The sequence below is a fragment of the Oncorhynchus mykiss genome, chromosome 4 (genome assembly GCF_057628025.1).
Source record: "Oncorhynchus mykiss isolate SJ-2025 chromosome 4, ASM5762802v1, whole genome shotgun sequence".
Taxonomy (NCBI): domain Eukaryota; kingdom Metazoa; phylum Chordata; class Actinopteri; order Salmoniformes; family Salmonidae; genus Oncorhynchus; species Oncorhynchus mykiss.
In genome coordinates, this window is record NC_143025.1 from 41,848,345 (window position 1) to 41,864,159 (window position 15,815).

At 43.3% G+C, this 15,815-nt stretch overlaps 1 protein-coding gene across 1 annotated transcript; it reads left to right on the plus strand.

Moving 5' to 3' along the window:
- LOC149984017 (uncharacterized) lies at positions 1-13,701 on the plus strand. The gene is made up of 3 exons (XM_090230778.1): positions 1-28; positions 12,900-13,048; positions 13,264-13,701. Exons 1-3 carry the CDS (start codon positions 1-3, stop codon positions 13,699-13,701), a joined length of 615 nt encoding a protein of 204 aa, XP_090086904.1.
- Positions 13,702-15,815: the final 2,114 nt, after the last annotated feature.

Sequence of the window (15,815 nt, forward strand, 5' to 3'; positions counted from 1 at the left end):
ATGAACACTCACCACCTGCCCAATGCAGGTAAATGTAGGTATTGGCAGATAAGAATGTCTATTTCACCAGCCACGTTGGCGGGTGGTCGATTTGCAGGGTTCTACATTGCGAGCATTACATTCGTGAATAAAAATAGTCAAAAGTCAAATAGAAGCACATGTACGATTTATAGTAGAACAATTCTGCAGTAGCTGTTTCCAAAGTATTTCTGCTGTTTTGTTTCATAGCTGCTAAATCGCGCAAAGAATTACAAATACAAACACAAATCTGCCTGGTAGGAGAGCTGTGCACTCTGAATGAAGTGCTGAAAGATACATTTTTGGGAGAGCTGCACACAGGCATAAAAGTTGGTCTAATTCCTCGTTCTTGGCTATTTACATTTTGTTCACAAGCTCAGTTGTTTTTCAACAGTAGTTTGAATCTGCTGCTTCAAATAATAGTAAAGAGATGCCCTAGTCAGATCCCAAATCTCACACAGACACAGGTGACATGACTCGAGTTGCCCCATTACTTACCACTGTCACCTCGTGCCCTTAAAGGGGCAGCTGAACATTTGGTCTCGTCCGATACGTTTGGCTCAAATGAAATGAAATGTCCCACCTAGCTATCTTAACGTGTAAGTCTGCTAAATGACTAAAATGTCAAATGTAAAGCATGGTCATCTGTTTTTTTGTGTGTATTTGTATGAACAGTGCTTTTTCCACATTTTGCTATGTTTCAACCTTGTTCTAAAATGTATTAAATACATGTTTTTCCACATCAATCTACACACAAAACCCAATAGCAAAGAAAAAAACAGTTTTTTAGAAGTCTTAGCAAATTTATTGCAAATAAAAAAAACAGATACCTTATTTACATAAGTATTCAGACCCTTTGCTATGAGACTTGAAATTGAGCTCAGGTGCATCCTGCTCCCCATCCACCCTGACAGAGCTTGAGAGGATCTGCGAGAAGAATGGGAGAAACTACAGGTGTAATACAGGTGTACCAAGCTTGTAGTGTCATACCCATGTGGACTCGAGGCTGTAATCGCTGCCAAAGGTGCTTCAACAAAGTACTGAGTAAAGGGACTGAATACTTACGTAGATGTGATACAGTGGGGCAAAAAAGTATTTAGTCAGCCACCAATTGTGCATGTTCTCCCACTTAAAAAGATGAGAGAGGACTGTAATTTTCATCCGAATCCCAGAGCCAACTAGGTGAAAAAGGTGTTGATGTTCCCTTGAGCAAGGAAACCCCAATTGCTCCAGGGTTGCTGTCAATAATGTCTGATCCCTGGCCGTGATCCCACTCTCCGATATGCAAAACAAACACATTTCCATTTCACACGTGTATAATACACACTTACTACCTGCATTTACCCTTTTTCTGCACTGACTGTAGGCACACACACTGGACTCTACCCCCCCCCCACACACACACACACAACATGCAAACTGATGCCACATACACACACACACTTTCACACTCGCCACATACACTGCTGCTACTGTCTACTAATCTATCCTGTTGCCTTGTCACTTTACCCTAACTATATGTATATAACTACCTCAATTACCTCATACCCCTGCACATCATACCCCTGCACATCGACCCTGTATACAGCCATGTTATTTGTTATTCACTCTGTATTTATTGCTTGTGTCACTTTCTACTTTTGTTTTTGTGTGTCTTTAACTCTGCATTGTTGGAAAACGACCCGTAAGTAAGCATTTCACTGTTAGTCTAGACCTGTGTCGTGACGTTGGTACCATTAATGCGATGGCGATTATTTTATCAAATCAATTAACTATGTTTAATTATTACGATGATTAAATTAATACACAGAACAATTTTGTTTATTGAGTTACCGTTTCCTGAATTAACTCTAAAGACATAAATATGTTGTTATACAAGTCATCCATTACCTCATCAAACTCATTCTGAACATTGTTGACTTCATATCTGCACAAACCCTTGTCTCCATGATGAATCAGCGATACACAAATTGGCTTAATTATTTATTTACTAACTAACTAAAGAATCACACAGAATTACATAAACACACACACAGGATAGATATACATTGGTTACTAACATGATGCAATGAAAAGTCCCTAGTGGACTAACCCGATATGATGGCTTGTTACACAATGAAAGGGAGGAGGGAAGAGCGGGAGGAGGAGAGGAGGCTTGTAAGTCTTTGTCGTCTCGCTCTGTTGAAAACGCCCAATCAGTCTGTGGAGTCAGTCGACAGAAAGTCTCTGGTTGTATAAGTCTCTGGTCGTCGTAGCTTCTTGGCCTCTGGTCTGGTAGAACGGTTCTTCCAGAGGTGTATCATGCAGTGTTCAATGGGCCTTATTCTTCACTCTGTTTGTTTAGAATAGATACCCTAGAGATACCGATACTGGTGAAAGGAAATTGTTCTATGTCTCTCGTCTTCAGTCGAGTTTCCTAGTCTAACAGTGCATAAGCAGCTGGAGAGGGTCTTTGTGTTGGGGATATTGTCTCAATGTCCAATCTTTTGATGTTACAGTACTGCAAAGTCTCTCTCTCTGTTGTAACAAAGGCATTTTTTACTTCCATTTCTGCAGAGATGGAGAGAGAGTTCCTGCAAGGTATTTACGACCATCATAAAACTGGCCAACTCCCCCCCCCCTCCCCCTCCTCTTTGGTGGGAGGGAGGGGGGCTCTCTTTGATCCTCACCCAGGAGGGAAAGTGATGACACCTGTTGTTCATGAAGCATGTGACAAATACAATTTGATGGACTTGAATTGTGTGCAAGTGAAAACCCTATTGATGGTAAGGCACAATACAGGAGCCCTATAATAAATGAGTCAAAGCCATGTCATTATTACAGGTTAGAATGCGTTGACTAGTATATGGCAAACTCAGCAGGTATGGGTCAAAATATCAGTCATGAGGACTCCTCAAGGACTTGGATGGTTCAGGCTCACCATTCTCTAAGAACGATGGTACCTGTCTGTCTTGCTTTTGGATATACTGTGGGTAGCTGTGAGTTCACTCTGATCAGGGCAGTTAGATTTAGGTAAACATACCTCTGTCATGGCATTGTTCCAGATCTCGGTGACATATTGCCATACTGATTCTTCAGGGCATAGGTGGCCCATGCTTTCAGGATTCCCTCGGCCTGGAGACAAGACACACACACACAAATACCTGTAGTGCACATACACACACTGCAGCACATAGGGCCACTAAACTCCTACTGTCAAGGACCGCAACACACACACAATTCACGCCACCGAACAAACCCACAATATATAGGCTGCTTTTATTGGCTTGGAGAGAAGATCTCAGGCAGTCACCTATGCATCAATAATGAAATACATTTCTATCTGAACCCAACAAAGCACCTGGGAAATAAACAGCCATAGCCTGAACCTCAGAAAATTAAGTGGGCCATTTTTTCCATTTTCTCTTTTGTGCTTGTAAGTGGGCACATTTACATATATATTGATGCTTCTGGTCGTTCAGTCAGGACATTTTTTCCCCCACTGTGTTTTATACCATATCTATTTCATGCAGAGAGAGCACATCTATAAAATACAAAGGGATAGGTTCATGCCAGGGCTATTATTGTAGAGAGAGTGGATTCCTGCTTGTCATCAGCAAGGACTAGGGATTTTGTTTTAAACTCAGGGTTGTGAATACTTAAGAAAATTATAGTTTTATATTTTTCATTTCTAAAAACATGTTTTCACTTTGTCATTATGGTGTATTGTGTGTCGATGGGTGAAAACAATATTTAATCCATTTTGAATTCAGGTTGTAACAACAAAATGTGGAATTAGTCAAGGAAATTGAATACCTTCTGAAGTCAGAGGGTTTTATTTAATGGAAACCAGATAGAGTGTGGTGTTCCTCAAGGCAGCTGTCTTGGTCCTATACAGTTCTCTATTTTTACGAATTACCTACCACTAGCATTGAACAAAGCCTGTGTGTCTATGGGCTCCGATGACTCATGATGATACATGTAAGCTACTATAGCAAGTTAAATAACTGCAACCCTTAACAAAGCACTGCAGTCAGTTTTAGAATGGGTGGCTAGTAATAAGCTAGTCCTAAATATATTTAAAAACTTAGCATTGTATTTGGGACAAATTATTAGCTAACCTCTCTAGGATAATAACTGCAATCTCAACAGTGTTACCCAGTTCCTAGATGGCCGTACTTCTTCATTGCACAAATAAATAACCTCAACCAAATTCCAAAGACTGGTGACATCCAGTGGAAGTGGTAGGAACTAAAAACAAAGAGACATATCGTTTCCCAATGAGAACTCACTGAACAGACAGAGACCTCAAAAAAAATAATCTGAACGGTTAGTCCTCTGGGTTTTGCCTGCTGCATAAGTTATCTTATACTCACAGACATGATTCAAACAGTTTTAGAAACTTCAGAGTGTTTTCTATCCAAATCTACTAATAATATGCATATATTATATCCATGGAATGAGTAGCAGGAAGTTGGAATTGGGCACGCTATTTATCCAAAAGTGAAAATGCTACCCCCTATACCTTAAGAAGTTAAACCCTAAACCTCCTCTAAATCTAGTAATCTAGTAATTAATAATGTGGTTGAGGAGAAGACTAAACTGCTTGGTGTAACACTAGTGTAAGTGCTGCAAAGAGGGACATAGGCTAATTTCAGTTGGCCCAGAACAGGGCAGAACGTCTGCCCTTAAATGTACATGGAGGGCTAATATCAACACCATGCATATCAATCTCTCCTGGTTTAATATAGAGGAAAGATTGACTGCATCACTACTGGTCTTTGTGAAAGGTATTGATGTGTTAAAAGTACAAACTGTCAGTTCAATCAGTTAATGCACAGCTCAGAAATTCATACATACCCCACAAGACGTGCCTCCAGAGGGCTCTTCACAGTCCTCAAGTCCAGAACAGAGGCTAGGAAACATACAGTACTACATACAGTACTTGGTCGACTCCATGGCTAATTGGAGCTGACCCCGCCCCCTCGTCAAGTTACAGCTGTATCCCATTAGACTCCTTCTGAAGCTATATAAAAGCCAGTGTTCTGTTGTTCAGTAGAGAGATGATTGCTGAGAGAGGAGGCTGATGGCTGTGGGTTATATACTGTGTTGGTTGTTCTCAGAGGGAGAGGATGCCACGACTTTGTTTTCCAGGTTACATTTTTTGATGACCACCAGGACCTCAGCTGCAATTTCCTCTGCTGTTTCTCCTTTCAATTCATCAAAATCAAGCAGTTTTGTTTCCACAGATGTGCTGCCATCATATATCTTACAATATCTGACTAGTATTGGCAGCAGCTTTACATGTCCATGATTGGACGCATCAATGGATAGGGACACAAATTCAACCTGGTCTAGGTCCTGTGTTACCTAAGTAGTTGCCCATGGTGCTAACACGTTACTCACATTGTGTCCTTAGCACATGTAAACTTTGGCTCATAAAGCTTCCGTGTGAGTTGTGCTGTGCAGTCCATAGATCTGTAACTATGATTGTGTCGCATGGTGTGGTATGCAAAGACACCCTCCTGCACAGCTAAATCATATTCTTCTTGGGAAGGCTCTACCTTCTTGAAGAATGTGGTGACAGAGGGCATACCAACACGGGCAATCAGAGAGGCTTTATGCTTTTTCGTCTGCTGATGTTCTACCACTGCCGTTCTTCCCCCGCTGCCAATTGAAAAAGAGGAATTACAAAGGGTGCAGTTAACCATTCTATCGTCTTGACCTGAGCGTATAAATGGCATTTCCATTTCTTGGAAAGAGCCATTGTACCTCCTCTGTCTGCTCTTCTTCACTCTCTTTGTGTCACTCTTCTTACTCTCAACTTTTTCTTCTCCTCCAATCTTTCTCCTCCTCTTTTCATCACTCGTCTTCCTGCTCTTTCTTCCTTTCCTTCTCTTTACCTTTCCACCTCACTCTTCCACACTCTCCTTGCTTCACTCTTTACTCCTTTAATTTTTCCTTCCTCTCTAATCTTTAATGATAAATAGTACACTATTAGATAAAATACTTTGGTTAACAGATTCCCATTGCATGCCTCATTTAAAACATAATTTAATCTCAAAAACATTATTTGGAATAATAAATTGGCAGGCTCTGCAATCATATCTTATCTTTCCTCTATCTCTTTCACTCTTCTTCCTATCCAGTCTTCCTCCTCTCCACTCTAACAGAAAACAGTATGCTAATGTTATCCATGAAAATGTCGAAATATATTTTCACACTACTTATAATGCCAAACCATTAAAATTGTAATCTACAAATAATCTAGCTACCATGAAAGTAGCTAGTTAACCTAGCTAGATAACGTTAACTTAGTCAACATAGCTAATGTTAGCTAGCATAACCTATTTAAAACCTTATAAAGCACATAATATATCTATATAATAAATTGTGACATAACATCATTAGCTAGTATCTCAAACAATTGTAACTTACCTGGCTTGAAAAGACGTTAGTGGTGATGTGGATGAGTTTACGCCTGAGTTTTCCACAGCAGTTCTCTAAAACTAGCGCAAGCAAGTAGTCAATAGAAGAGATAATGAAGCTGCTATAGCAAGCAGCCCCCTCTGCTGGACAAAACAAGCACAACTTGATTGAGACGTCAACCGGTAGGCTTTGCTGCCTGGTCTTTCTTGCCACGTAAAATATTATTTCACTTTGCAGTCTGTTTTTAACGCACAGTTAAAAACGGGGACATTTCCGGGAACAGCTCCAGCATGATGGGACAGGCCACCAAAAACGGGGACTGCTGGTCACCCTATGTTAGGGGCCAGGCCAAGGAACCAAACACATTTTCTGTGATTTCACTTTTGATAAACTAACCCCAAACAGCAAATCACTTCCTCATTGTCGTTGTGCAGTACGGGGGCCCTCGAAAAACATGAACAAAGGCTCCAATAACATGTACAGTGCCTTGCGAAAGTATTCGGCCCCCTTGAACTTTGCGACCTTTTGCCACATTTCAGGCTTCAAACATAAAGATATAAAACTGTATGTTTTTGTGAAGAATCAACAACAAGTGGGACACAATCATGAAGTGGAACGACATTTATTGGATATTTCAAACTTTTTTAACAAATCAAAAACTGAAAAATTGGGCGTGCAAAATTATTCAGCCTCTTTACTTTCAGTGCAGCAAACTCTCTCCAGAAGTTCAGTGAGGATCTCTGAATGATCCAATGTTGACCTAAATGACTAATGATGATAAATACAATCCACCTGTGTGTAATCAAGTCGCCGTATAAATGCACCTGCACTGTGATAGTCTCAGAGGTCCGTTAAAAGCGCAGAGAGCATCATGAAGAACAAGGAACACACCAGGCAGGTCCGAGATACTGTTGTGAAGAAGTTTAAAGCCGGATTTGGATACAAAAATATTTCCCAAGCTTTAAACATCCCAAGGAGCACTGTGCAGGCGATAATATTGAAATGGAAGGAGTATCAGACCACTGCAAATCTACCAAGACCTGGCCGTCCCTCTAAACTTTCAGCTCATACAAGGAGAAGACTGATCAGAGATGCAGTCAAGAGGCCCATGATCACTCTGGATGAGCTGCAGAGATCTACAGCTGAGGTGGGAGACTCTGTCCATAGGACAACAATCAGTCGTATATTGCACAAATCTGGCCTTTATGGAAGAGTGGCAAGAAGAAAGCCATTTCTTAAAGATATCCATAAAAAGTGTCGTTTAAAGTTTGCCACAAGCCACCTGGGAGACACACCAAACATGTGGAAGAAGATGCTCTGGTCAGATGAAACCAAAATTGAACTTTTTGGTAACAATGCAAAATGTTATGTTTGGTGTAAAAGCAACACAGCTCATCAACCTGAACACACCATCCCCACTGTCAAACATGGTGGTGGCAGCATCATGGTTTGGGCCTGCTTTTCTTCAGCAGGGACAGGGAAGATGGTTAAAATTGATGGGAAGATGGATGGAGCCAAATACAGGACCATTCTGGAAGAAAACCTGATGGAGTCTGCAAAAGACCTGAGACTGGGACGGAGATTTGTCTTCCAACAAGACAATGATCCAAAACATAAAGCAAAATCTACAATGGAATGGTTCAAAAATAAACATATCCAGGTGTTAGAATGGCCAAGTCAAAGTCCAGACCTGAATCCAATCGAGAATCTGTGGAAAGAACTGAAAACTGCTGTTCACAAATGCTCTCCATCCAACCTCACTGAGCTCGAGCTGTTTTGCAAGGAGGAATGGGAAAAAATTTCAGTCTCTCGATGTGCAAAACTGATAGAGACATACCCCAAGCGACTTACAGCTGTAATCGCAGCAAAAGGTGGCGCTACAAAGTATTAACTTAAGGGGGCTGAATAATTTTGCACGCCCAATTTTTCAGTTTTTGATTTGTTAAAAAAGTTTGAAATATCCAATAAATGTCGTTCCACTTCATGATTGTTTCCCACTTGTTGTTGATTCTTCACAAAAAAATACAGTTTTATGTCTTTATGTTTGAAGCCTGAAATGTGGCAAAAGGTCGCAAAGTTCAAGGGGGCCGAATACTTTCGCAAGGCACTGTAGATTTAAATGGCATTAATATTAATTTTCATATATTTCTGTTAATTCCCACGGAAAGTTTCCACCTCCCCAAAATGTACAACATTGTCCTCTTACAAGCATTTATTTTTCCACGTGTATTAGATTGCGTCTAATTTGTATACCTTACATCTCACACCCTAACATGTGGGTAGATTAACATGGTCTACTTATCTGGCATTCTACATCATGACTGCCGAGACATAACACAGCATAGTTACTTGCAATAATAATAGATGCATATTGTACTGAATGATTACATAGGCAGTTCAGTAAAAACCTCACCAGTCATAACATATCACATTTTCTTATTCATCTCAGGCATGTAGAAGAAGTTGCTGGCCCTGTCCAAGAAGAAAGAGAACCATGAAGTTGTTCCCTGGCTAAGGTCCATTGGGAACCATTTGTGGTGGTTGTGCTCAGCATGCAATAAAGACCCAGAGGTGAGAAATTAAAACTTGTACATCAAAACAGAAGTTTTGGGGCATAAGCAACTGTTTATTTTCCCGGGTAATCAATGTGTTTTGCCTAATTCCGACTGCAAAGCCATTTACCAAGTTAGACACTATACAGCCAGTCACTGTTAATCAGGGGCCATGTCTTTGAAGGGTCTCAGATTAGATTGTTGATAGGATCAAGCCATCCCCGTCTATACACTGACATGGAATGATATACGAGACAAGGCTAACTTTTATTTTCAGGACTTAAAAGGCCTGTGGTCAACGCTGCTCAACCATACCTGTGGAGTCCACCGCTGCATAGAAGATGGAGAGGAGCAGACTTGCAAGCACCCAAGTCTAACTGCAGATCAACAGAGGAGAAAAAAAGGGGCTACAACAAGATTCACCTGCAAACAAGGCTCTCTCCTCTGTGGTGTTTGACAGAAACCCTCAGAAAGTCCTCAATCAAATGGCCCTCTTCAAGCACACCGGTGTGTTCTCTCTGCACACAGTGGAAATGAAGGAATGTTTAGCCAAAGACAGAGAAACACAAACTTTGCTTCAAGCTCACCCTCTTCCTAACGAGCATTGTGAATAAAACACACACATTGAGGAAGTGATGAGGTTAGTGAGTCACTGTTTGGGGTAAGTTTATCAAAAACAAGTGAAATCACAAAAGGTGTCTGGACCCTTCTATAACATGCCATTTACATCAAAAATAGAGATTTGGTTGTAAAAAATAAAACTACTCCTTTAAGTTTGTCTGGGAGTGAGATGTTGTTGTTCACAACGTGGCTGGTTTTTCCTTTATAATCCGTGATTGTCCCTTCCACATTTGTCTCGCATCTGAGCCATTGAATTGAGACTCCACTTTATCCCTGCAATGTATTTTAGCCTCTTTGACTTACAGAGGTCATAGCTGGTCTGGTTGTACTCATCCATGTTCCCAGTCACCTTAGTAGTTAATTGGGGTGGTTGGCACTTTCAGTATGGCTGCCATCTATCCACAGTTTGGATAAGGGTTTTGGTATAACATACAGGTTGCCTTTCTCTCACCTCCCTCTCATGCCCTCACTCTCATTCACTCTCTCTAAGTCCCTCCCTTCCACTCACTCTGTCCCTGTTTTTCCCATTTCGATTAATAAGCCGTTGGCGTACAGGCACCAAATACTAATTTGAAGGGGAGGAAGGGTGTGTGAGTGTGTGCATGTGTATGTGTGTTCAAGGAGCGAGTAGCCCGAGGGGACGTGGAGACATGGTACAATTAAAAGTGCCCCAAGAAGCAGGAAGAGGAGCTCAGATCAGAGGGGTTATTACCAGCTAGATAATTCATCACTGTCACACTGCCTGCCCATGCCTCGCTACACTGCATTCCCTCACACACACATACTGTACACATGCAAGCACACACACTCAAACACACACACGTGTACACACACACACGCAGCGCAGGGGAGCAACTTTGGTTTTAGAAGTGGGGGGGACATAACTTGGCAGAGGGTCTTGGGAGCATCTAAAGCTCATTTCCTGCATTTCTACACAATCTAATGTGACACACGGACCTTCTAGCTGTCTCTATTTAGAACAATAAAAAGTAAGCAAAATTACCCACACTCATCAAGCTACAGTGGCTTGCGAAAGTATTCACCCCCCCCTTGGCATTTTACCTATTTTTGCTGCCTTACAACCTGGAATTTATTTGTATCGTTTGATTTACACAACATGCTTACCATTTTGAAGATGCACATTTTTTTGTTTGTTGGTGAAACAAACAAGAAATAAGACAAAAAAAACAGAAAACGTGAGCGCGCATAAGTATTCACCCCCCCAAAGTCAAAACTTTGTAGAGCCACCTTTTGCAGCAATTACAGCTGCAAGTCTCTTGGGGTATGTCTCTATAAGCTTGGCACATCTAGCCACTGGGATTTTTGCCCATTCTTCAAGGCAAAACTGCTCCAGCTCCTTCAAGTTTGGCTGGTGTACAGCAATCTTTAAGCCATACCACAGATTCTCAATTGGATTGACTTCTGGACTTTGACTAGGCCATTCCAAGACATTTAAATGTTTCCCTTTAAACCACTCCAGTGTTGCTTTAGCAGTATGCTTAGGATCATTGTCCTGCTGGAAGGTGAACCTCCGTCCCAGTCTCAAATCTCTGGAAGACTGAAACAGGTTTCCCTCAAGAATTTCCCTGTATTTAGCGCCATCCATCATTCCTTCAATTCTGACCAGTTTCCCAGTTGATGAAAAACATCCCCACAGCATGATGCTGCTACCACCATGCTTCACTGTGCGGATCGTGTTCTCGGGATGACGGTGTTGAGTTTGCGCCAGGCATAACGTTTTCCTTGATGGCCGCAAAGCTCAATTTTAGTCTCATCTGACCAGAATACGTTCTTCCAAATGTTTGGGGAGTCTCCCACATGCCTTTTGGTGAATACCAAATGTGTTTGCTTATTTCTTTCTTTAAGCAATGTTTTTTTCAGGCCACTCTCCCGTAAAGCACAGCTCTGTGGAGTGTGCTGCTTAAAGTCGTCCTATGGACAGATACTCCAATCTCCGCTGTGGAGCTTTGCAGCTCCTTCAAGGTTATCTTTGGTCTCTTTGTTGCCTCTCTGATTAATGCCCTCCTTGCCTGATCCATGAGTTTTGGTGAGCGGCCCTCTCTTGGCAGGTTTGTGGTGCCATATTCTTTCCATTTTTTAATAATGGATTTAATGGTGCTCCGTGAGATGTTAAAAGTTTCAGATTTTTTTTATAACCCAACCCTGATCTGTACTTCTCCACAACTTTGTCCCTGACCTATTAGGTGAGCTCTGTGGTCTCCATGGTGCCACTTGCTTGGTGGTGCCCCTTGCTTAGTGGTATTGCAGACTCTGGGGCCTTTCAGAACAGGTCTATATATACTGAGATCATGTGACAGATCATGTGACATTTAGATTACACACAGGTGGACTTTATTTAAATAATTATGTGACTTCTGAAGGTAATTGGTTGCACCAGACCTTAATTAGGGGCTTCATAGCAAAGGGGTGAATACATATGCATATTTTATATATATTTTTTAAACAAGTTATTTTTTAAATTTCACTTCACCAATTTGTGTATGTCCATTACATGAAATCCAAATATAAATCAATTTAAATTACAGGTAGTAATGCAACAAAATAGGAAAAATGCCAAGGGGGATGAATATGTTTGCAAGGCTCTGTAGGTAAGAGATCATTTTTAAATAAGTCTAAGTGATTGATTAGACTGAATTAGATCTATGATAATTCAATAATCAATATTGTGTTGCACCTTTAACCAATAATCTAACAAATGAACAACTCCTACAAATAAAGTACAAACACAACTTTTGATTGTCTTTATTAATGTCACGCCCTGGCCAGAGAGGCTTTTATTTCTCTATTTTGGTTAGGCCAGGGTGTGACTAGGGTGGGCATTCTAGTTTCTTTATTTCTATGTTTTGTCCGGGTATGGTTCTCAATCAGGGACAGCTGTCTATCGTTGTCTCTGACAGGTTATCGACCTGAGCCAACACCCGTGCTTACCGTGGGGAGAAGCGTGGTACTGGTCATGCACCGTGTTATGCGGTGGAGCGCACGGTGTCTCCAGTGCGTGTTCACAGCCCGGTGCGCTACATCCCAGCTCCCCGCATCTGCTGGGCTAGGGTGAGCATCCAGCCAGGAAGGATGGTGCCGGCTCAGCGCGCCTGGTCTTCAGTGCGTCTCTTCGGCCCAGGATATCCTGCGCCGGCTCTGCGCACTGTGTCTCCGGTACGTCTGCACAGCCCAGTGTGTCCTGTGCCAGCGCCCTGCATTTGCAGGGCGGAGATAACCATCCAGCCAGGACGGGTTGTGCAGGCTCTACGCTCGAGACCTCCAGTGCGCCTCCCCGCCCAGTGTATCCGGTGCCTCCGCCAAGAAAGAAGCCTTCAGTGATAATCCATGGCACGAAGCCTCCAGTGATGATCCATGGCAAGAAGCCTCCAGTGATGATCCATGGCACAAAGCCTCAAGTGATGATCCATGGCATGAAGCCTCCAGTGATGATCCATGGCACGAAGCCTCCAGTGATGATCCATGGCAAGAAGCCTCCAGTGATGATCCACGGCACGAAGCTTCCAACGACGGCCTCCAGTTCGGAGCCTCCAGCGGCGGCCTCCAGTCCGGAGCCTCCAGCCACGGCCTCCAGTCCGGGGCCTCCAGCCACGGCCTCCAGTCCGGGGCCTCCAGCCACGGCCTCCAGTCCGGGGCCTCCAGCCACGGCCTCCAGTCCGGGGCCTCCAGCCACGGCCTCCAGTCCGGGGCCTCCAGCCACGGCCTCCAGTCCGGGGCCCGCAACGGGGGTGCCCAGTCCGGGGCCCACAACGGGGGTGCCCAGTCCGGGGCCCGCAACGGGGGTGCCCAGTCAGGGGCCCGCAGCGGGGGTGCCCCGTCCGGGGCCCGCAGCGAGGGTGCCCAGTCCGGGGCCCGCAGCGAGGGTGCCCAGTCCGGGGCCCGCAGCGAGGGTGCCCAGTCCGGGGCCCGCAACGAGGGTGCCCAGTCCGGGGCCCGCAACGAGGGTCCCCAGTCCGGGGTCGACGGCAAGGGTCCCCGCACCAGAGGCGCCACCAACGTGGGGGGAGCCAGAGGCGTAGGGGGGTCTACTTCCCTCATCAGAGCTGCCGCCGTAAAGGAAGCCCACCCGGACCCTCCCCTTTAGAGTCAGGTTTCACGGCCGGAGTCCTCACCTTTGGGGGGAGGGGGGTACTGTCACGCCCTGTTTTGTATTTCTATGTTTTGGCCGGGTATGGTTCTCAATCAGGGACAGCTGTCTATCGTTGTCTCTGATTGGGAAACATACTTAGGCAGCCTTCTTTCCCTGTTGTATTTATGGGTAGTTGTCTTTGTTAGGGCCACTAGAGCCTTTGTAAGCTTCACGGTCATTTTAGTTATTTCTTGTTTTGTTGGCGACATCCAAATTAAAAGGAAAATGTACGCTCACCACGCTGCACTTTGGTCCACTTCTTACGACGCCCGTGACAAAACATAATCTATATCAAATTTCAGCCAGACGCCCAGCCAGCCCGAGCCGACTGTATGCCCGACCCCTACCAGTCTAGTCAATAACTTTCTCCCCAACACAACTTCCTTCCCATCTTTTTTTAATGTCTCAAGGGAAAGTTTTGGAAAACAAAAGTTCAATAAAAATATACCGACACATTAACACAGAGAAACAGTACATCCTCCATATAAATCATATCATAGGCCTAACAGTACAGTACGCACCATGGGACCACGCAGCCGTCATACCGCTCAGGAAGGAGACGCGTTCTGTCTCCTAGAGATGGACGTACTTTGGTACGAAAAGTGCAAATCAATTCCAGAACAACAGCAAAGGACCTTGTGAAGATGCTGGAGGAAACAGGTACATAAGTATCTATATCCACAGTAAAACGAGTCCTATATCGACATAACCTGCAAGGAAAAAGCCACTGCTCCAAAACCACCATAAAAAAGCCAGACTACGAACTGCACATGGGGAAAAATATCGTACTTTTAGGAGAAATGTCCTCTGGTCTGATGAAACAAAAATAGTGTTTGGCCATAATGACCACCGTTATGTTTGGAGGAACAAGGGGAATGCTTGCAAGTCGAAGAACACCACATCAAACGTGAAGCACGGGGGTGGCAGCATCATGTTGTGGGATTGCTTTGCTGCAGGAGGGACTGGTACACTTCACAAAATAGATGGCATCATGAGGCAGGAAAATGTTGTGGATATATTGAAGCAACATCTCAAGACATCAGTTCTCAAGTTAAAGCTTGGTTGCAAATGGGTCTTCCAAATGGACAATGACCCCAAACATACTTCCAAAGTTGTGGCAAAATGGCTTAAGGATAACAAAGTCAATGCATTGGAGTTGCCATCACAAAGCCCTGACCTCAATCCTATAGAAGATTTATGGGCAGAACTGATTATGCGTGTGCGAGCAAGGAGGCCTCTGTCAGGAGGAATGGGCCAAAATTCACCACACTTATTGTGAGAAGCTTGTGGAAAGTCACCCAAAAAGTTTGACCCAGGTTAAACAATTTAAATGCATTGCTACCAAATACTAATTTAGTGTATGTAAACATCTGACCCACTAGGAATGTGATGAAAGAAAGGAAAGCTGAAATAAATAATTCTCCATACTATTAATCTGACATTTCACATTCTTAAAATAAAGTGGTGATCCTAACTGACCTATGACAGGAAATCTTACCCGGATTAAATGTCAGGATTTGTGACAAACTCTAAATGTATTTGGCTAAGGTGTATGGAAACTTCCGACTTCAACTGTACACACGTACTCACACGTTTGTGCACACAAGGACACACACCCACTCAGTGGACCAGACAATGCCCTAACCAACACAGGTTAGGAGGGGATAAATGTATGTGTACCTATCAACATAACACTGCAGGAGACTTGCACTGTGCACAGAGGAGAGTTGTGGAGGAGAGTTTTGGAATGATAGTATTTGCCAATGCTTGTTATTGATCTAAAGATACTTGTACGGGTTGTGAACTGGTGGCAGTGAAGTCAGATGCAGGAGAGCAGAAATAGGTAATAGCCGGAGCAGTTTAATTTCAAAACCAATGGCAATAAAAAAAAGAACCTACATGGGTACAAAGTCCGACGCGCACCAGTAACATAGTGCACAAGCACTTACAAACAAACAATCCCACACAAGGACGTGGGGGGATCAGAGGGTTAAATACACAAGACCTAATGAGGGAAATGGAAACCAGGTGTGTAGGAAAACAAGACAAAACAAATGGAAAATGAAAAG